The sequence below is a fragment of the Rhipicephalus microplus genome, chromosome 8, assembly GCF_043290135.1.
Source record: "Rhipicephalus microplus isolate Deutch F79 chromosome 8, USDA_Rmic, whole genome shotgun sequence".
NCBI classification, from domain to species: Eukaryota; Metazoa; Arthropoda; class Arachnida; order Ixodida; family Ixodidae; genus Rhipicephalus; species Rhipicephalus microplus.
In genome coordinates, this window is record NC_134707.1 from 46,209,333 (window position 1) to 46,231,834 (window position 22,502).

At 45.6% G+C, this 22,502-nt stretch overlaps 1 protein-coding gene across 3 annotated transcripts in view; it reads right to left on the reverse strand.

Annotated features, from left to right (window-relative positions):
* Arp6 (Actin-related protein 6) overlaps window positions 1-22,502 on the reverse strand; it is a 45,832-nt gene that overhangs the window by 20,600 nt on the left and 2,730 nt on the right. For all 3 annotated transcript variants that reach the window (XM_037416610.2, XM_075871701.1, XM_075871700.1), the window contains exons 4-8: window positions 19,719-19,842; window positions 18,576-18,711; window positions 16,626-16,781; window positions 7,049-7,169; window positions 5,596-5,719 (exon numbers count right to left, since the gene is read on the reverse strand). In XM_037416610.2, the coding sequence (XP_037272507.2) occupies window positions 5,596-5,719; window positions 7,049-7,169; window positions 16,626-16,781; window positions 18,576-18,711; window positions 19,719-19,842 (661 nt within the window). The remainder of the gene's footprint in view (window positions 1-5,595; window positions 5,720-7,048; window positions 7,170-16,625; window positions 16,782-18,575; window positions 18,712-19,718; window positions 19,843-22,502) is intronic.

A 22,502-nucleotide genomic window follows, 5' to 3' on the forward strand; every position in this document is an offset into this window, starting at 1 on the left:
TTTGCGCAGTCCCTCGAAGCTCTGGCAAAGAGTGGTGAGTTCGGACACGGTATGGGGGCCCTTGGCCAGCAGCATCTGGAAGGCGTCGTCTATCCTCTTCAAGATGTGTTTGATCTTGTCTGCTTCGATCATTGAAGGGTCAAGGCGCTTGCACAAGTCGAGCACATCCTCGATGTAGCTTGTGAAGCCTTCCCCCTGAAGTTGTGCGCATCCCCGTAGACGCTGTTCGGCGCGAAGCTTGCGCACCTCAGGGCGACCGAATACATCGGTAATGCGTAGCTTAAAAGCACACCAAGTGGCGAATTCCGAGTGGTGGTTGTTAAACCAGAGACTCGCTACCTCTTTCAGGTAGAAGGGTACGTATTGCAGCTTCGATGTGTCGTCCCACTTGTTGCTTGCGCCTACCTTTTCAAATGTCGACAGCCAATCTTCTACGTCTTGCTCATCGGTACCGTCGCAAAAAGGTGGATCGCGCACACATAGCGCAGTGGGCACGATGACCATGAGGCTGGGTCGTACTTTGCTGGGTGTTTTCTGCAGCCATTTCTGGGATGGCAGGTAGTTTCCTGTTGCGGAGTTACAGGTTGAGTTACGCAGCACCTCCACCACTCTGAAACGGGGTTTATTGGCGCAAGTAGTACTTGCACAACAGGTCTATTGATGCGGAAAGCGGGCGGCAGCAACGGACCTAGGAATCACAGCACTTGGGGCAAACGCTCGCGCTTGGCTCCTCTCGCTAAAGGCGTGACCCACTGCGGCACATACCGTAATTACTCGAATCTAACACGCACCTTTTTTCCGGTTAAGCGAGTTCATAAATCGCATGCGCGTTAGAATAGAGTACGAACAAAAAAATTACGGTCAATCTATTGCCATCGGCAAATCCAAAATGGCCCCCCCCTACGTGCGTAGGCATGGCACGTTGGCCATTTCTGCGTAGGTGTTTCCCATGTGCAGCGCTTCGTATGTGTGCTGAGGAGTTCGTCATCTAGTAGTGAATTAGCATCGACGGCGTGGAAGGGCCGACTCCAAAAACTCGAGTGCACCACGATGCCGCTTTTAAAAGAAAAGTCATCGCGTGTGCAGAAACGGACGGAAATTGGGCCGCATCGCGGTCGTTCGGAGTTCCCGAAACGTGCGTGCGGGACCGGCGGAAACAAAAGCAGAAGATTGTCGACAGCAAAGCTTCACGCAAAGGCTTCAGTGGACCACAGAATGGTCGGTTTCAGCTGCTCGGCGAGTATGTGCTTGAGCAGCGAGCGGCACAGCGGCTCGTGACGACAGACCTGCTCCGAGTGCGGGCTATACAATTAGTCTTAGAAAAAGGTCTAATGCGGAGCCAGTTTAAAGCGAGCAGGTGCTGGCTAACTAACTTTATGAAGAGGAAAGGCTTTTCCCTCCGAAGGGGAACATGCATATGCGAAAACTTTTGCGGAGGAGTACGATGAAAAGCTTCACAGTTTTCAGAGGTTCGCCGTAAACTTGCGGCGCAACAACGGCTACCTGCTTGGGCAAATCGGGAATGCCGATCAGACGCCTCTTTACTTCAACATGCCTGGCACCACCATCGTCGAGAAGAAGGAGGCGAAGCAAGTTCGCGTGCTGACATCGGTCTACGGTAAATCTACAGCGACGACAATGCTCTGTTACACGTCAGATGGGCACAAGCTTCGCCCGTACCTCATATTTAAATGGAAGACGCTCCCGAAAGGAGTCATTTTTTCGAGTGGTGTGATCGTGCGGGCCAGCGAGAAAAATGAGTGCGCGTTGCAATCGATGTCTTACGTTTTTTTTTTTTTCGCGGTGGAAATCGGGTGCGCGTTACAATCTAGGGCGCGGTAGAATCGAGTAAATACGGTAATCTTCTTCCTCTCTACACTAGCACTTTTTTTTTTCTTCGGAAGAGGCGATGACAGCGGCGACGCTTCGGGTTGTTCTTTCTTCGTCGCTTCTACACGTGCTCTAGGAAGCCTTGTTTGTCTCTTTTCGGTGATTACTTATCGCGTCCGCAAAGCAAGTCGGCATTCGCGCTGCGGTGCTACTACAAACGAGTTCAGTTCTGCTTGCAACAAACAAGTGGAAGCAGTTTTCACTAAGCGAGAAAGTGGATATTCTTCGGCAACTGGAAGGCAAAAAGCAGGCTGTTGTTACCAAAGAACCGAATCGCACCACAGGAATGTGAATGAGCTGGAGGCCTTCGCGCTGCAAAGTTTGTGCTGGTGTCAAACAAACAAAAAAAAAAGGTGACAGACTTCTTTAGAGTAAACGTGCATTTTTTGGTGTTCACTTGTGCTTTTGTTTTTTCTTGATAAAAACAAGTTCAAGGACCCACCGTTGTAAAGGTAAGTCGTTTTTGGTCCGTAGAAAATCAGTATTTATGATACACTTGATTTTATTGCTACCTTTTTCATGGCGATCATAAGTAGCAGGGTATGATGCGATGTACCAGGAAGAAAAGAACGAAGAAATGATACAAGCAAGAAATTGTGAGGTCAGTGGCGATAGAAATGTGCAATGTTGCTGTATAGGGGCCTCAAAACCGTCACTGGTAATATAGTCTGTAATATATGGCTAATATGACAAAAGAAAGACAAGTATAAGGAATACACATGGACGAGCACTCGTCTGTGTACAGTGCAACTTACTTATAATGATCCCAGATATAACAATCTATCGGCTATAACAACCATATTTTCGTGCACTTACGATTTTCCTATGCTACCCTTTGAAACTGAGTCCAGATACTGTGAACATTTTTCAGCGCCTTCTATTTATACAGCGAACATTTTCGAAACAGTTGTCGAAAAAATATAGCGCATACGAAGTGGAAAAAAAAAGATAAAACAGGCATTCTGGAGCATGTGATAGGCGTGCTTGCGTGTGCACTGCTGCAGTTTTCTTGGTACGGAAGATATCACAGAACGCAGCGAGCTCCGCACGCAGATTTCAGACATTGCGAGTGAAGTGGTTCACTTTCCAGACGTTTCTTCACAGGCAGAATGGAAGAGAGGGGGATAAAAACTAAAAGAAGAAATAGGACACAGCATAGAAAATTGCGGTCAGCTTTTGCACGGCGAACTTTTCTGAAGCTGTTTATAAGCATCTACGACCGCCGACGATAAACTAACAATTTCTTCGAACGCAAGAAGCCATAAATGCGAAAAGCGATAACTTTTGTTGCGTGAAAGTTCCTTGTGAGGCTCAACTCTTCAACACCACCACATTGTTGGCTTTCTTCTACAGCGCGTTCCACGAACGCCTTTGTTTCTTGCCGTGTGCTGGGCGCGCATTCTTCTTTTGATGAGCGGGAAGTAGATGGACACACACACGAGACGGGAGCCAGCGGCCGACAAACAACCAGAAAAAAAAAAACAATCGCAGCCTCGTTGGCCGCATCAGTCAATGGGAAGCAACAGACGGGGGCTCGTCTGGCACGCATGCGCTCCGGCCAATGAGTGATCGGGAAGGGGGCTTCATTCAGAAAAGAAGCAAGGGCAGCTGTTCCTTTTATATGACACCATTTCGGAGGGTGGCTAAATGAACACTAAGAAATCAGTTTCAAAACGAGCTCAAGATGGTGGCGATCGGCCAACTGCTTCACCAGCGGCGCGCGCGAAGTTCGGACAAATTTTCTTTTTCACGGGGGCATTTTGCAACCCCCATAGTCACTTTATAACAAATTTTAACCCATTTATTGATCGTATCTAGCATTCACAATTTCAGAACACGTGCATATAGAAACAAAAATTCGAAAAATTGACTTCGTCATTTTTCACCATTCTAAGGCCCTTGTCCCCCCTTAAAGGTTTTTCACCTTTCGGTAGCGACAAAGACCGGTCGGTTAGTGGTAACGACTTCCCCGCCGTTGCGGCAATGCCTTAACGAATAAGCATAAATAAGAGCGATAGCGAGGTGGCCGGTGGCAATGAACTTGCTATTTTGACTCACTGTCGCCGAGCTTATCAGTCATCTGCACATAACTGCTCGAAGGAGTGACGGTGGTACAAGCAGGTCATGGCACCGTTCTCAAGTTCGCCTTCACCGCCTCGGGCGAGGCCGCTTGCGCACATTGCTCACGAAAACCGAACAGGCTATCCACCGCACCCTAGCACAATCCCGAGTGAAACATGCACGAAGAACACAAAAACATGCGCATGCATTGGACTGCAAGTGAACTGGCATGCGACAGCGAGAGTAGCTAGGATAAGCAACATACTGCACGCAACTAGTCAGGGATGACTGGTTTGACGTCAGTGGATTGCGATTCAGTAGAACAGCATGAGTTCATTGTGAACGGGCGTCGTTTAACACGGAAAAAGGCTTGACTTGTCAGCAGAAGAGTTGTTTGCACTTTTTAACAAAAAATACGCACAAAAAAAAAAAAACGTTTTGGCCACTATGTGGTCATTTTTATGGGCGACTCCATATACAACGAACTACTGATGTAGTGACCATTTATCAGGCACTTTTGAGTTCGTTAAAAACGGGTTCGATTGTATACTCTTTACTTCACCTCCGTTGTCTTGCAAAATGTGGCTAAAAGATGTTCGAATATTCACACAAGCCTACAGAAGACGTATGTTACTATATTTACTCGCGTAATCCTCGCACTCTCATAATTCTCGCACCCCCAACATCGCCCAACAAAAATACGATTTCTTTTTTTCCTCGAGTAATTATCGCACCCACGAAAACTGCTGCAATATAGTCGTCTGCTTTTCCCAGCCACTGATGATGAAAGCGCACGCCATCTGGCGCCATTTCTTAAGCATCAAGCATACTATTGCACAGAGATTCAATCCAATGCAAGCCAAGCCGAAGTGGTCAGTGCGCTTTGCGGCGTGTTTTGTATGTTGCGTCGGTAACCTTGTCAAGTTATGAGGCGATACTGAAGCTGTACGGCTGCTTTCAAGTTGCAAGTGATAGATCATGCACTAAAGAACGGCAACAGGGCCGCCACTAGGCCCTTCGGAGTCTACAAGTTGTGTGTTCGCTACTGGTGATGGCTGCTGAAAGCCACCAAGACGCATTGGGCCTGCTGTGTGCCTAAAACTGGGATTGATGGTAAACTTTATTTCTTCAGAAGGAAACTGCGGACAATTCTGTTAAATAGCCATCAGCCCAATACTGACGTCCCACGCTTACCTTTTGAGGGCTCCTGTTCCGAACGCTACCGCTACGCCAGCAACGCCCGCAAGCTTTGCGTATGGCATTCTAATTCTCTACTATTTGCTTCCACTTTTTGTGTCTCAAATAAATCTTGTCTTGTGTTGAACCTCTGATTTTATTGTTGAGGTAAGTTTCAATTAGTACTTCTTAAAGCTTGCTGTTAGTTGCTGGTGTGAGAATCCCGATTTGCGGCCACTTCGTTTTCCTTTTCGCTCTGTAGGTTTTCGTAGAAAGTTTTCGCCGCGTGATTCTCGCACCCCTCAACTTTTCATCGGTTTTCCGGCAAAAAAAGTGCGAGGATTAGGCGAGTAAATACGGTATCATGATCTACCATTCCATCAAGCCGCCGTCATGCTCAGTCTTCCATCATGACATTCCACTTTCCCTACGTCGAAGAGCACACGAAGGAGAAGATGTCCTGCTCACCCTTTGGCAGCGTCTCAACAACATAGTTGATGGCCTCTGGTATGCCCATCTCTTCTATGCCAATGTCGGAGGGATGGAAGAGCAGCTCGGGAACCATGAACCGCTCGTTGTTCAACCTAAGCAGCTGTGTGGCGATCCGAAACAGACAATGATTAATTAGGGTGATGCAAGAAACGCCATACTCTATTTCACCAACATCACGCGATTTATTGACACTAAGGAAAAAAAATGCAGCAATAGGGACAATAACAGAAGAGTTCAAAGTGGGATGCTTCAGTCTTCATCGCATCATTTTTGTGCCCTTTTTCCAAAATGAAACCATCACAACTGAATCTGTTCATAAACAACTCCAACATTTATGATCGATACAATATCTCTTGTGAAATAAATATATGAAAAAAGCAGGGGTGTCAGCATGGAATACGAGACACCAATAAGAAGCACTGCTGAGGACGGCAAAGATCTAGGTGGAATGATGAAACTTGGAGCCTTATATAAAATATAATCGGCTCAAACAGGGCCGGCTGGGCTATAGGCGCCATGACACAGTCACACAACAATTTATGGTTTTCAGCAAAAACTGGAAGCAGAGTGTCTGTAATACCTACACAGATAAAAAAAGTGGGCCGTGAAAGCGCACTTCCGAGCAAAACAAGACCCAGAAGCCACTGGCTGTAAGCCCGCCCCCTGCCGACAACTGCCATTTTGCCATAGGTCGTGTGACGTCACATGAATTAAGCGGCGGAGCCGTCGTCTCCTCTCAGGGTTCCAGCCAATTTATGTCGTTTAATTTTGGTGTCAAATTGAAGAAAGCTAAAATATCCTGCATTTAATGCGCAGCTAACCGTGCAACAATATCGTTCGCCGGCATGCAGACGCCCGCACAGCTAGCACGTGGCTAGCCGCTTGTTACGTCACGGCTCACGAGTGCGTTAGGGTTGCCCGAATCTGAGGCCGCTTGTGTTTAGAAAAATGTTTATAAATTGAGCGCTCAACCAAACACGCAAAAATTTTGCCAGCTTGTTTGTGAAAGCACAAGAAATAACCCACATAACATGCGTTATGAAATAAAATTTGTTGTCATGGCCCCTTTAATTTTGTCACCATTCTAATATCCTTGGGACACGCCTTTCTTCTGCAGCAGACGGGAGGCTGTCGTTGATGACCCTCACCACACCTGTTTTTCCGAGCTTACTAGGTGTGGCCACATAGGTCATGCGGCTAGTGTCATACCGGCCAATCAACCTCTTCCCCCTTCCTTACAATTACCATAATAAACATGGGAGACAGCAGTCCATGGTCTCTCTGCCGAAGCTCGTTCAATGTGTCATCACTACGCACCCTCCCAATGCTCGGCCTTTCCGCCGGTCTTCCACGGTGTTATGCCGTGCTCCTTCGCTACACAAGTCTCACTGAGTGAGTAGCACATGCACTGTAAGATGACCGCACAGACCTGTTCGTTGTCCTTGGGCTTGCCTGTGGTCTCCTCCAGCGGTCGGATGTAGCCTCGCTTGATGACCGTGTAGTCAGGCAGGACGTAGTCCCGGGCCACTGTGTTCTCTGGACCGTGCTTCCTAGGAGGGACCGAAAAATAAATTCATCTCTCCCACTTATATTCAGTATCTCTAGAGGTTAGTTTGGCTACTAGAACACTACTCACTGCACACCAGTCAATAGCAACGGCAATACCAGAAACCTAACGGATGAGCCCGAAGCTATTTACTGAATACCAATGAATGTGACGAAACAAAAAAGTTTATGCCCATTGGATAAAGTGAAGTGAACTCACACACAGAGGGATGAACTGGAGATCATTATAAAAGCTTTAGTCCTGCAGTGGACTTAAAAAAGGTGGACAAAATAATGACGTTTAAGAAAGATATGTAGTACAAAACAAAACACCAGGCCTGTGAGGAAAGCACAGCACAGTCACAGCGGCCAATAGAAGAGCGGCATTTCTAGAACCAGTTGATGATATATGGTGTTTTTGGCGCAAGGGCCATTTGATGGCCAAACAGCGCCAGTTCATGGGACAAGGAATGTGGACGATGATTGTGATTAGCGGCTGTATAAGGGCCATAAAATTCCTCGCGGTAAGGCAGGCAAAAACATACAAGTAATAAAATCATGACCATGCCGTGAAAGGTGTGTGTGGTGCGAATAGATGAACAAAGTTGGTGATAATAAAAGACGATGGTGGATATGTATGGCATTAGCACAAGTGCCTCACTCGTTCATACCCTTGCGTCCAAGGGCCGCGAGGCAAGTGCTTTCTTGTGTAGCCACCGCAGCGAAAACCTCTCAGGAGAGGTCGTGCTACGGAATGGCCGGGTATATGATATGAAAACTATGAATTTCTTTTAAAAACGCTAGCAATGATTTATAACTAAAAAGCGGTTCCCTACCGACGAACATTGCAGGATGTAAAGGTATATGTTGTCGGTAGGGTAATGGAAAGTGTTGTTTTCTTATAGTGTGCAATTGTTTGCACTGAATTAAAATGTGAAGAACTGTTAGTGCTTCACCACATCTGTCACAGATTGGTGGGTCGCCATTGGACAAAAGATATGAGTGTGTCGTGTACGTGTGCTATCCTGAGTCTCGTTAGTATTAGCTCTGTATGACGCGATTTTGATACTGGCAGCCAATGACCAAGGTGTGGCTTAATAATGTGTAGTTTGTTTTGTGTGTGTGTATCCCACTTGCTCTGCCAGTAGTCCCTGAGGTTTCGTTTGAGAGTCGGCTTAAGATCAAGGGCCGGGATTAATATGGGTGTAGAGGCAGTGCTTTTGTGGACGGATGCAGCGAGCTGATCCGCCCTCACGTTGCCTTCGATCTCACGGTGCCCTGGCACCCAGCACACTACAACATGTTGTTTGAGTGTGTAGAGTGTGCACAAAATAAAGTAAAGTGAGACAAGGATCGGGTTTTTTTGTTTTTTAAGACTGTGCAGAGCTGTTACCACACTGAGGGAGTCTGTAAAATTACTGCTTTTTGTATTTGTAATTGTTTGATGTGTTTAGCTGCCACAAGTATCGCGTAAGCTTCCGCTGTGAAGATACTTGTGCCTGGATGTAGAGGGCCAGCATCCGAAAAGGATAGGCCGACAGCAGCGTAGGACACAGAGGAGTTGAACTTGGAGGCATCTGTAAAGAACTCAGGACGTGTGTATTTGTGTTGGAAGTTCCAGGAAGCATGTTCGGATATGGGCAATAGGCGCATGTTTTGTAACTTCTAGAAAGGACACATCGCAGTCTATAGTCTGCCATTGCCACGGTGGCGGATATGCTACAGGAGCCATTAAACTGTGTTCAAGTGAGACTCCAGTTTCCTCAGCTAGACTTTCCAGGCGAACTGAGAAGGGCTGCCTCATCGAAGGCCTGTTTTGAAACAGAATTGAGCTCGACAAATCATTAAGAGTAGAGTATGAGGGGTGCTTCTTATCCGCTTTTACCTTAAGGAAATAAACAAAGGACATGTAAGTTCTCTGCAGATGAAGCGACCACTCATTTGGCTCAACATAAAGGCTTTCTACGGGGCTGGTGCGAAAAGCACCCGTAGAAAGGCGGATGCCCAAATGGTGCACAGGGTCCAGCATCTTCAAAGCACTTTGAGTTGCAGACTGATAAACAAAGGCCCCATAATCTAAGCGGGTGCGAACGAGGCTTCGATACAGATTCATGAGGCATTGCCTGTCACTACCCCAAATAGTACGTGACAACACTTTTATAACATTCATGGCTTTTAAACATTTTGTTTATAAATACTTTATGTGTGGTACGAAGGTCAACTTGTTGTCCAAGATTAAGCCTAAGAATTTATGCTCGGCTTTGACGGACAGACGTTGCCCGTTCAGTCGAATGTCAGGTTCCGAGTGCATGCCTCTCTTTCGAGAGAACAAGACACACGTGCTTTTGTGTGGGTTAAGTTGAAATCCGTTTTCATCTGCCCATTTGGAGACCTTGTTTAAACCCAGCTGAATCTGCCGCTCACACATTGCCAAGTTGCATGACTTGAAGCCAAGCTGAACGTCGTTGACATATGTACAATAGAACATATTGCGGGGGATGGACAAGTCCAAGGAATTCATTTTGATAATAAAAAGTGTGCAACTAAGCACACCACCTTGTGGCACGCCTGTTTCCTGGACAAATGTTTGTGAGAGAACACTGCCCACACGGACACGGAACGTCCGGTTTGACATGTAACTTTCGATTATGTGAAACATTCTTCCGCGCACACCAAGGTGGGAGAGGTCTCTTAGAATTCCAAAACGCCATGTTGTATCATAAGCCTTTTCGATATCGAGGAACACAGAGAGAAAATATTGTTTATGGACGAAGGCGTCTCTGATCTGTGCCTCGATACGAACCAGGTGGTCTGTGGTGGATCTACTTTCTCGAAATCCACACTGAAATGGGTCGAGCAAATTGTTTGTTTCAAGGATATGTACAAGTCGGCAGTTTATCATTTTTTCGAAGACTTTGCACAAGCAGCTTGTAAGTGCAATAGGCCTATAACTTGAAGCTAAAGAAGGGTCCTTGCCCTCTTTCAAAATGGGAATAATAACAGCCTCTTTCCAGGAGGTAGGGATAGTGCCAGAAAACCAGATAGCATTGTACAAACAGAGTAAGGTTTTTCGTGTTTCTGCTGGTAGGTTTTTTAACATTTCATACACCACACGGTCAGAACCTGGGGCATTAGTGCTGCAGGAGTTTAGAGATGCTCGGAGCTCAGCTAGACTGAAAGCTTGGTTATATGCTTCGTATCTAGTGGATTTAAGTTCGAGTTTCTGCTTTTCTATTCTTGTTCTGTATTTTTGGAAAGTGTCAGTATAGTGGGATGAGCCGGATACCCGTTCAAAGTGTGCACCGAGGAAGTTTACCTGATCTTCCAAGGTATCACCCTGAGTGTTTACGAGTGGGAGTGAGTGTACTTTTCTTCCTGCTACCCTACGAACCATGTTCCAGACTTTGGCCTCTTGTGTATACGAATTTATCCCTGATAAAAACTTGTGCCAACTTTCTCTTCTGGCCTGCCGACGCGTTCTCCTGCCTCGAGATTTTATTTTCTTAAAGCTCTCAAGGTTTTCCGCTGTCGGCGAGTTCCGCAGCAACCTCCATGCCCTGTTCTGTTCCTTTCGCGCATTACGACACTCTGTGTTCCACCATGGGACGTGTCGTTTGCCGGGCATTCCAGATGTTTGCGGTATGCACTTGGCTGCAGCGTCAGTTAGAAAAGCTGTGAAATACTGCACAGCTTCATCTATGTTTAACCTACATATGTCTGTCCAACTCAAACGTGTAGTGTTATGGAACTGCTTCCAGTCTGCTTTGTTTATCAGCCATTTGGGAACGTGTAGAGGACCTTCATATGTTGTTTGTGAACTCAACACTACAGGAAAATGGTCACTACCATATAGATTATTTATGATTTTCCATTGAGTAGGGGTAGGAGTGAAGGTGATACGATGTTGAGGTCGATAGATGAGTAAGTTTTGTTGGCAACGTTATAGTATGTTGGCTCTTTCCTATTCAACAAACAGGCACCGGAAGAGAAGAGAAATCGTTCAATGAGACGACCTCGTGCATCACAGCGAGAATCGCCCCACAGTCCACTATGTGCATTTAGGTCCCCAAGAAGCAAATAAGGTTCTGGCAGTTCGTCTATTAAAGACTGAAATTCGCGTCTTTCAAGACGATGGTGGGGAGGTACATACAAAGAGCAGATGGTGACGAGTTTGTTTAAAAGTACCGCTCGAGCAGCCACCGCCTCAAGAGATGTCTGGAGTGGTAAATGTGTACACGCTACTCCTTGGTTAATAATAATGGCTACGCCACCGGATGACGCCACAGCATCATCTCGGTCCTTTCGGTATATGACGTAAGCACGTAAAAAATTTGTATTGGAAGATTTTAGGTGTGTTTCCTGTACACAAAGCACTTGAGGTGAGTATTTGTATAAAAGCTCTTGTACGTCGTCGAGGTTCTTAAGCAGTCCTCTGACGTTCCAATGTATAATTTGTGTGTCCATATTGGAAGTAAAGTAGTGCTGTGTGTACGTAAAGGGAGTGACTTGTTTAAGCTGAAAGGTCGAGCTCAAGTACCAGTTCCATTGTCAGGCCCTGTTATGAGCTTTTTAGTTCTCGTGGCGCGCTCCAGAGAGCCGTGCCGTTCTTTTGGCACCAGGGGTGCCGCCGTATCCTTTGCCTCCTCGGAGGCACTGGATGCCCGCTCATGCGAGCTGGTTTTTCGAAGCTTGGGCCTCGCCTGGCGAGGTGAGGCCTTGAGACCCGAGGACCCTGGAGTCTCTGGTCTTTGTTCAATAGTAGGCGGAGTAGACTCAACTACTGCCGCCTTGGGGGCAGGCGCCACAGCCAATGGCTCGCTCTGCGCAGGCCGAAGGAGTGGCGAGGGCTGGTGCGACACTGCCCCCTGGCGCGCCGCATCAGCATATGTGGGGCCATAAAATGGCGAGACTCTTTTTCTTGCTTCTTTAAATGTAATGTTTTCTTCATCTTTAAAGTGATGATCTCTTTTTCTTTTTTCCAGAAAGAACATGAACGTGAGTACGCGGCATGATTTCCGCCACAGTTCACACAGTGTGATGGTTCTTTGCAATTGTCAGAATTGTGGCCTGACACTCCACATTGTGCACAAGTTTGGTGACCACGACAGCTTTGTGAGCCGTGGCCATACTTCTGGCATTTAAAACAACGACGCGGGTTAGGTATGTATGGTCTGATCGACGTCTTTGTGTACCCTGTTTGAATACTTTCTGGCAGATTACTGGAAGCGAACGTATCACGTGTTTCGTTGGTGTTACCTTGTAGTCTCTTCTAATGGTGATCCTTTGTACATTGGTCACATTCTGACTCTTTCACCCCTCCAGAAGTTCCTCTTCAGTCAAGCCGAGCAAATCAGCATCAGATACTACTCCACGGGTTGTGTTCATCGATCTGTGTGGCGTTACAGTGATGGGAGTGTCGCCAAAAGTTGATATGTTCTGTAGCTTTTCAAACTGTTCTTTTTCTCAAACTTCAAGGAGGAGGTCTCCGCTGACCATTTTGGTAACTTTGTACCCGGCTCCAAGAGTTTCTGTGACACATCTGGCTACTACAAAGGGGGATACAGTTCTGGCTTGCTTGCTGCTTATCTCACTATGTATAACATGAAAATGGGGGAAGTTTTCACTTGATCGGTTGAAAAAGCCTAAGTCTTCGGTGCGTACACGCTTTAAGGCGGTACGATCACTTAATAAGGGAAATGCTCCATGCATGCCAGTTTAATTTTATTCAGAAGCGTTGGCGGCCACCCACCACGGAGCCCAACGAGGGGACGCTACAAGTTTGTGGATGCTAAAACCTGCAGACGCCAGCCGTACAACGCAACTATAACCCAATGCGCCTAGACCAAGGTAGGCTATTTGCACAGGGTTAACCCTAGCCGCCAGGAAGTTTGGAAGTAAACGGAAGAGAGTAGAAGACAGGACAGATAAATAGTAAGAGATAAAGACGAAGATGTAGGGAGAGGGAGATAGGAAAAGGCGACTGCCAATTTCCCCTGGGTGGGTCAGCCCAGGGGTGCCGTCTACGTGAAGTTGGGGCCAAAGGGGTGTGTTGCCTCTGCCGGGGGGCTTTAACGGTCCAATCACCCAGCGTCGGCTCAACCCCCAGGATCCCCTTTTCCCCGGACACGGCAAAGCCACGCACGGCTAGGCGTGGGAGGGAGTAGAAACTCCCCCGTTAGCTCGGGTCCGCGGTGTCGCTACACACCAAACGTTTCTAGAACCAGTTGTAAACTCCCTCAGGGCTACTAACACAAGTACGTTACAGCTCGACATTACAGCTCCCATGCTAGTGCAAACAAATGCTGAGAACTTGAAAGCAATATGTTTTGTAATTAGTTTGGGCCATTACTATAGTATATAATGAGGCCTCGTTACAAAGGGTGCAACGATGCATGGATGTCTCATCTGAATGTTTGGCTAACGGCACTGGCTTTTGGATGCAGGTTAGCTGAACACCACGAACAATGGGAGCTTAAAGCGTCAGTTAGGCCTACCCCCTAACTCTGCTAGGGACTCTGCGATCGCTCCGTTGACCACTATAAGTTCATTTTGCTCGTTGTCCTGAGCCATAGCGTGTCTCTTTCTGAAGTTCTCGGCGAGCTGTCGCCACACCCACTTTCCAAATTTCTGTGGTGCAGAACGTCTTTACTGCTGCAGGCAGTCGACAGTACCATATCAAAATGGCGCATGCCTATGCACGTCTCGGCGGTGAAGCAGACGCTGGAAACGCCACTTGGCCAATCAGATGTCCAGGTTTTTTCACGTGCCCCAAGCAGCCAATATAATAGCGCACTGGTAATTCTCGATGATGCGTATTTGCTGAAAAACGAATCAGCAAGGGGAGCTGGCGGCGGCAGGAAATTGAAGATAAGGAACGGCCCTTCCAAACAAGACCGAGATAGCCCCGATAGCTCATGTCTAACGGCAAGGGTTTGGCACGGAAAAAGGGCCATTTTAGCCTTTATTTGCGCTCACAGTCATCTCACAGGGGTGTTATAAATTGATTTTGCACCAAAAATATTGTTGCAAGAAGCTATAATCTTCTCAGATTAGTGCAAAAATGGGCACAGATTCTGGAAATGTCAGTTTTAAAGAGTCGACTTTTTTCCAATTTTTGGCCTTCTAAGACCCGTGTTCCCCCTTAAAGAGAGTATCCCAGCGTATTGCTGTAAACCCACCTCTCTCGCTATATTGTCCAGGAGTGCCACGAAGCCCTTGAACATCAACATCAGCACATATTTGCCGTCCCATCTAGAGCTTTGAACATTCTGCATATACACTGAAACCTCATTATAACAAAGTTGAATCTTGCAAGTAAATATGTTCACTATATCCAAAATTTTTCTATAAAGGTTATTCCTAACACTGTATCTATTGCAAGACTTTATTTTTTATTTACTTCTTCATAGCTGATATTTCGTTATATCTGTGTTCGTTCTATCAAGGTTTGAGTTATTTTGTGCCAGAAGAAATTCGGTCCCGCAACAGTTGAATCCCCTTACAAGGGACACAAAGAAGAACTTCTCGTCCCGTATAACACTAAAACCTTGTTTTAACAAACAGTACGCAAAAGTAGGTTTGTTATATCTAAAAACTATTCTTAACACTATGTATATCTACTGCAAGACAATTTTCATTTGCTTTGTCAATTCCGTTTTCATAGTACAATCGAACCTTATTATAACAAAGATGCATTTCACATGAAAATAAATTTGTTATATCTAGGGGAGGAAGTGGAGTTCAATGTTTTAGAGCAGCTCAGGTAGCAGGAATATAATGCTGTTTTGAAGCAGCTTTAGCATAGTTAATGGTACTTATAGACTCAGTTTGGAGCACCATATAGTGCGTTTTGAAGCAATGCAAGTTAAATTTAGAGTAACTTTTCAGGGTCCAACATCATTGTCAATCACAAGTATTAAAAATTGGTGCAAAAAAATTCAATGGTTCCACTAAACATTCAGTACTAATGAGCTGACCAGACTTAACACCCACCATGCCTCTGTCTGTGTGTGTGCGTGTACGCATGTGTTCCTATCATTAAACATCACAGGTGAGAAAGAAATTACTCAGAGAAAGCAAGGGAATAGGGGTGCTTATCTCTTGTTTTCATGACTGCTAGAATCTAGCGGAACCTAGTGCTAGAATCTAGCCAGGATTATCTAGCGGTTAGATGATCCCGGCACACTTCGCTTGGCAGAAGTTTGTTATCCCCACACTAATTAAAGAAGCTACTCTGCTCATCTGTGCTCAGTCTGGAGTGGAGAGGGGGAAATCGATTCGCAGGGCAAAACCGTACGCACTGTATAGCGAGCCGCTGGGCAGCGAAAGCGTGGGCAGCAGAGGCGCCACGCTGCACGCAGCTAACCAGTAGGTGATCCGAGTCCACGCAACCGCTTCGCATTTCAATAAGACCGTCAGTTGTTGATTGGTATAAGATTGCCGTAAAGAAGTACACATATGTATCGTGGAGAGTCAATAGTATCCGCTCTGTTGCTCACTCAGTCGCAGTGTATCCCGGACCCTGTAGTAATTTGGCAATGCCACTTGTCGTCGCAACCGCGCTATAAACGATTGTGCGAGAGTGCCATCTCAGTACCTTTTCCCCGCTTCAACAAAAAGGAAGAAAATACTTTTTGCTACACACTTTGGGCAACAATTGCTATGCTCTTGTGTTTGTTTTTTTGGTGGCTATGGCACGCGTAAGAAGATGCGCATTTGTACTTGTAAACGCGCATTGCCATTTTGTGCATATCATGCCACGTCCCCAACCGACAAATTATAGAGGTTTCCCTGCATTACTAGATATGAATTTACAGTTACTCATGTTGGTGCCACCACATTTGTGGGGAAACCACGGCGATAACAGCGATTGCATGAGCACTAGCAAGACCCAGGAATGAACGGAATTACGTCTCTATATCGAAATCTGCACGAATGAACAGAATTACGTCTCATGATTGAAATCTGATCTAACTGACACTGGATATTTTGCGGCCACATCCTCTGGGTAACCAACACTTAATGTTGCTCAGTCGACAATAATATTCATCTAGATTTAATGGTTTATGCTTCTAATTGACAATTATTGCGGAAATAGTCGTTTTATACCCAGCCTGGCATAACACGCGAGATTAGCGCAGAATGGTGCAATTGGCACAGCACTTCCACCCCTGTATGTCTGAAAATTCGTTACAAATGCATATTCTTAAAACTATAGCAATTGCAAGGCTGTCCTTTATTTACTTCGTTATAACCGATACTTTGTTATATCTGGGTTCGTTATATCGAGGTTTCGAGTGTATGTATGAGGTCCCTCTTATAAGTAGGATACCACCTTGTCATCTTCTCATGAATACCTATTTTAATGCAGGCACACTGGTGTCTTATGTAATATCGCCTGTTACAACAGTGCATCTTATAGAGGAGTTCGCCCGTACAACCAGCATTGCCATGGTCCTCACCGGGCAATCTTCATGTGCTCATTGAAGGATGTGGAGACGAAGCAGGCGTCCTCCTTGACCTGATTCATGACGTACGTCTCGTCCATGACGTGCAGCTGCCGGTAGGAGATGATGTCCTTCAGGTGGTTGGTCAATGCCTTGCCTCCCAGGTTTATCCTGCCAGAAGCATGTCAGAACTCTAGCACGCGTTTGTAGTTTGGCAGTTGAAATGCACGGTGTGCAGCAAGAAGCAAGCCTTCAAGGGGGCCTGTGATACCTTTTCCAGCTACTAGTCGAAGAATGATTTCATTACAGGGACACTAAAAGCAAATATTAAGTCGACGCTGATTGCTAAAATAGCTGCAAAGAAACCTTGTAGTGCTACTTTCATGCCCAGGAAATGCTCATTTTAAAATAAAATCAGGTCTTAGCGGTCCACGTTGCATTGGAGCACTTCAAGACACCCACGTGATGCAATCACCGGTGATTAATTGTAGTCAGACGCTTTGAAGTCAGTCGGATCATTTCCAATATGTCCAACTCGTAGCGCACATGTAGTATATTTACCTCAATTTCTTGATTAGTAGAGCACCGCTGTTGATAATATTGTCGTTTTATGAGACATTTGCAAATGATTGTTCCCTCTGATGCATACTGTTATTTGCCCATAATGTTCCCCTAAAGGACTTAGTGCCTCAGGAATCAACAGCAGCACATTTTTTCAGAATTAGTCAAGTACAAGCAGTATAACAGGGATGTGTCACAAGCTTTAGGCGGTGCTAAGAGGAGGTTGACAATGGGACAAGAAGATGCGTTCCTATATAAGTGCATGTCACGACCTCGAGTGCTTTTGTTTGTTCTTTTAAGGCACCACTTACGTTCAGTGCAATAGCAGGTGCGTGTGTAGACTAGCCACAGTATTCGTGGCCGCTTTGGCTAGCCATGCAGATAACGACCCTTAAATCAGCCAATGGCCGTGGGCTGTCTGTATCATACGGTCATTTTGGATTATGGCATGATAAGTTGCGAGAAGAGCGAGTGATTTCTAGCAGACTTAAAAAACTATTCACAAATCCCCGACCAGATGCTATGCTATGATGTTTGACTAGCATGTTCACAGGAGCCTCAACTACAATGCCCAAAAAAGTGTTGCAAGACCACTTTAAAATTTCTTTTGTCCTTGATCAACCATGATGAAACTTGCCAAGTTTACGCATATTAGTGTACGGATTACAAATATAAAAGCTTTCTTCGTAGCACAATGGGTAATATTCAAAGTATCTAACATTTTATGTGCTTACTTGAAGGCAAGATCTTTTTTCTAAATTGGTAGTGGCGAAGTAAGTTAGCATGGCGCAATAGCTAGAAGTATTGTTCTTTTGTGGGTTGTACTGCTCCTGGTAAAATACGAATCCTAACCTTTTAGTTCAGAAACGTGCCCAAGCATGAATGAAAACTGTGTGCAATACAAGAATGGATATTTTAAGCCTATTTGAACAAAAAGTACACCAGACTCTCCGTAAATGCAAATCTGTTAAACGACACTGCTGCTTAAATAGAACAAGTGCCTCCAGCACAATTGCTTTCGTACTTGGATTTTCCAGCCTAGTTCATGTATGAGTAAATGGAACTCCCACTAAATGGAAACATTTTCCCGATTCCTTGAGGTTTCTTAACGAGAATATACTGTGGTGCTACATTGAATATTAGCTACTGAAATCCCAGCATGACACTAAGACAATCGCTAATCTCCAATATGCCACAATTCTTGTTCGAACAGGTTTAGAATGCCCATTGTTAGAGGTGTGGGAATAACAGTAGTAGCCTCTAAGATAAAAGCTAAGCAACACAAGCAAGACTTCAATTCGGGCGAGCTGGTACACGCTTAGCGGGAAAAACACAGCGCGAAAATAAAAGGACAAGGTAGACACAGTCTACTGAACCCCAGTACAGTTTGCTTTAGACACCAACCTGCGGATGCCCGCTTTGATCAGCTTGCCACGAAGAAAGGGTGCAATGTGCGTGAAGGAAAAGCCACTGTCCACCACGACGCACGCCATCTCCCGCACTCGCTCCTTGCGGTACTTGAGGGCACTGAGAGCACCCGCTGCACAGCAACGGCAATCAAACACATCGAGGAGCCACTGCTATACAACAGAATGCATGAACTACACTCAAAACTCACGGCAACAAATTTGCTTCTTGCAAGAAAATAAGTTCATCAGATCCAAAAATTTGTTATAAAGGTTATTCCTAACCCTATCTACTGCAAGACTATTTTTCCTTCAATTCGTTAAAACAGGTATCTCTTTATATCCATGTTTATATACATCCTCTGTTGCGTGTACTGCCTTGCTTGTGCCGAAGCAAGTGCACGCTCCATGACTACACCGGCTTACCCTCTCCTGTGTGCCAGGACAGGGTATGCCTGCGTCTGCAGTTTCCTGGTGGACACCACACATTCTTAATAGCTTCCAGGACACTCAGTTAAAAGCATGATGAACGGACACACAAAATCCCTTCTTTGTTCATGTCGCTGAGTGTGCTAAAAGCTATTATGGATCTTCTCCAACCAGCCCAATAAAAAAAATTCACAGCGTATCCACGGAGTGAATGATGATGAGTAGGGCGAAGCGGTCATCCCTCCGTCCATCTCTCCGCCATCCTACCAAACTGAACCACACCCAATGCGGCTCCACGCCATCTAGTGACGACTTCCCGTGATGATGATGATGATGATTTGTGGCTTTGCCCTTTGGAACGGGTGAACACATAGGTTGAGTTCCAGCCTAGGTATATAGAAAAAAAAGAACAAAAGCATGAAGTAGCGTTCCCTTTTGGCCCCACTTCCACCACTGTTGGAGCCTTGCACTGCAACAGCGAAGCGTCATCTAGTCAACATTGTGAGAAGGGGTGGCTACTACAATGGAGGGACTGAGCCACAGCGTAAGGAGCTTCACCCCTAGAACCTTATGGCAGGACACCATAGAGGCGCTGCTGCAGCTGCTGGGAGAGGAGCCAGAGGCCAAGGGGCGGATCTGGCGCTACTTTAGTTTTTCTATCGACTGTAACCTCACTCCCAAACCTCCTCCTTGACCGATTGTACAAGCTCACCGGTTGTAAGCAAGAGCGAGTGGAACTGGTATTCCTCATAGAGCACCTCCACCAGGCTCTCTCGGATGGATGGGAAGTTGAAGTACGGCTCCGTCAAGATCAGGCAGGTCTCCTCAAACTGAACCTGCAACGTAGTCAAGATTACAAGGAAAGTTTGCCTGGTCAGCTCATTTAGTTGACATTTCAAAATGCATATTGATTCATTGTTCACAATGCGGTAAAAATTAACAGGGAAGCCATGCGGTTTTCCAACGATAATCCTTTAGCTGCCACCCGTCAGATGAGTTTGTACTTAGCTGCCACTTATCACACGAGTTTCTACCGACATCACCAACGATGAGTCGCACTCGTATTGCCCAGTTTCGTGCTCCTTTTACGGCCAGAGACGTATCACGGTCATTGATGGCTTTGCTTGCAAGTTTCAACTTTATATGCCAGTAGTTTCCTTTCAAAAACCACATATTTCACCTCTCTTCCGAGTGTTTTAATATTTTCCAAATCAGAATTGCAAGCAAAAAATTATGAATACCCACTCAAGAAAGTGGCAATATTGGCATGTTTCTTGAAAGTTAAATAAACAATCGAAAACTTGAATCTCTTCACTTTGTCAGTAAATGTAGTTTGTAGCTCCATAAGCAGCATATGCCTGTAAAAGAAAATTTCTGCAAAATCAGGCACCATCATCCCCCTTTAAAAAGTAGTGACGCAACCACTGCGTGCTTCTAAGGCTATGTGTGCATCTACAAAGCTGAACATGTCATCGAAACATAAGAAACATCATTTATTCAATCAATCAATCAGTCAAAGAGCACAGTGTACTGTACAACGATCGCGCATGTAAGGGGCACGGCTGGCAAAAGGGCAATTCAATGCCTGACATTAAAGGGCCCATGCAGCACTTCTTTAAGAAGCCATGACATACATTTATTATTGGAGATTATTGCATCAAGAATTCACCACTGCAAAAATTTTTAGAATTTGTCCGCTACAAAGATTGGTCGTACGCTGAAATTGCATTCTCTCTTTTCTCTTCTTCACGAAAGCGCTGAAAGCTAAGCAGACAGAGATGGCATGGAGAAAGAAAAGATGTCACGTGCACCTCGTGAGCTGGAGCGCTTTTTCTTTTCAAGTACGTAGCCTTTCAGTGCAATCACGCATGCATGGACGAGTTGCAGCCTCTTGCGGCAGCCGGAGTAATGACCGAGTGCGCCATGCTCAAATCAGCCAAGGGCCGATACAGTGGCTTTTATGAGTGATTTTTTTAGCTTCTTCAGTCATTTCATGAGAGCAGAGAAAGCAATTTCTAGTCGACATTGAGAATTCATTGTGAATTTCAGGCTGTGTGCTGCACAATAACATTGGGCTCGCGTAATCTCGGGAGCCACAACTTGTTCATGCTCAAAAAGCGTTGTAGGACCCTTTTAAATTGCTGTGGTGAATGCCAATTATGAAGGCATTCTTTGTCAGAACAACGATAAAGGATTATGAATGAGCCCTTTGTAATGAGGGGGAATCTTTAAACTACTCACTCGTTAAGCCATTTACACGGCGTGAAACCTGGCGCGGTTCTATTCTGCCACACAATACCACATCTATTATTGAATTCACTCGCCATGCATGATGCTTGTGTAGTCCCTTTCCATAAAAAAAAAGATTCAAGCTCTGGCATGGCTCTTTGGTGCAACTCTCAATTACCACAGAAAGCCACATCAAACCTAAACTCCTTTTTACTTATTTAAACAATGTATGTATAATAGATGCGATAGACACCGGGAGCAGACAACTGTGCCACGAAAATAAGCTGTTGAGGGGCTCACAACCTTCACTGTAAAAAGCCACGTTTTGCTGATAGACTACACATCATTCAAAACCTGAAACTAGCATGTGCCTACCTGCCGACCCAGCAGCGAGAAAATTCGGGAAACCGCAGCGGGGAGTGGGGTGCATATCAGAAATTAATGAGACACTTGCAACCCGCTGCCGTCGCTTCCATCCACTGCAATTACGATAGCACGGCGTTTTGGAGCGTCCACCACTGTGTGTTCGGCATCTAAAGCCATTTACCCGACGATGGCAGATGTTCTAGTACTTCCACACCCACACCGCTTTGCGCCCCGCGCTTTGGGGGGACCTTTTTCTGAAACAACAATCCAGTGTGATCACTAACGCTTAGAGGCAAGTCGTGTCCCACAAAAAATCCTGTGAATAGGCATTCTGCATGAATCGTACTGCCTTGGCAGCGTTTTTGGAAGAAGCTTCCGAAGTTGCCCTGTCCTTCCAGAACACTAGTGTAGTTCTAATCTTCTGCGATGGGATGTGGCTTTTGAGACAAAACGCTTTGTGGCAGTGTGAAATGCTTACGTCACAGGCCTACGTGGTACAAAATTCATACTCGTTAGCTTTCCACGAAGTCCCAAAGCACAAAAACTCGGCTGGGTATGAGTGCAGAAACACGTGCAAGTACGACTGCCGCTGTTTCTGTACGATGTTGCCAACAGAATTTTCTTCCACCTAATAGAGGTAGGACGTTTTAGTCCAGTATAGAATGTTTAAGTTTTGACTGTTTGATGCTATTTTATACCAGGTAAATAAATGTATTGGTCATAAATCGGCAATTATTATTAAAGGTACCATGGTAACATTTATTGCATTCGATTATAACAAATTTTGACTAAAGATTGTCAACCGGTACCTTGAATTTTTCTTTAATACCATGACCATGCACACCTAAAATTGTACAGACTACCCAGTTACATTGAACAGAATAAACTTAGGCATGGAAGG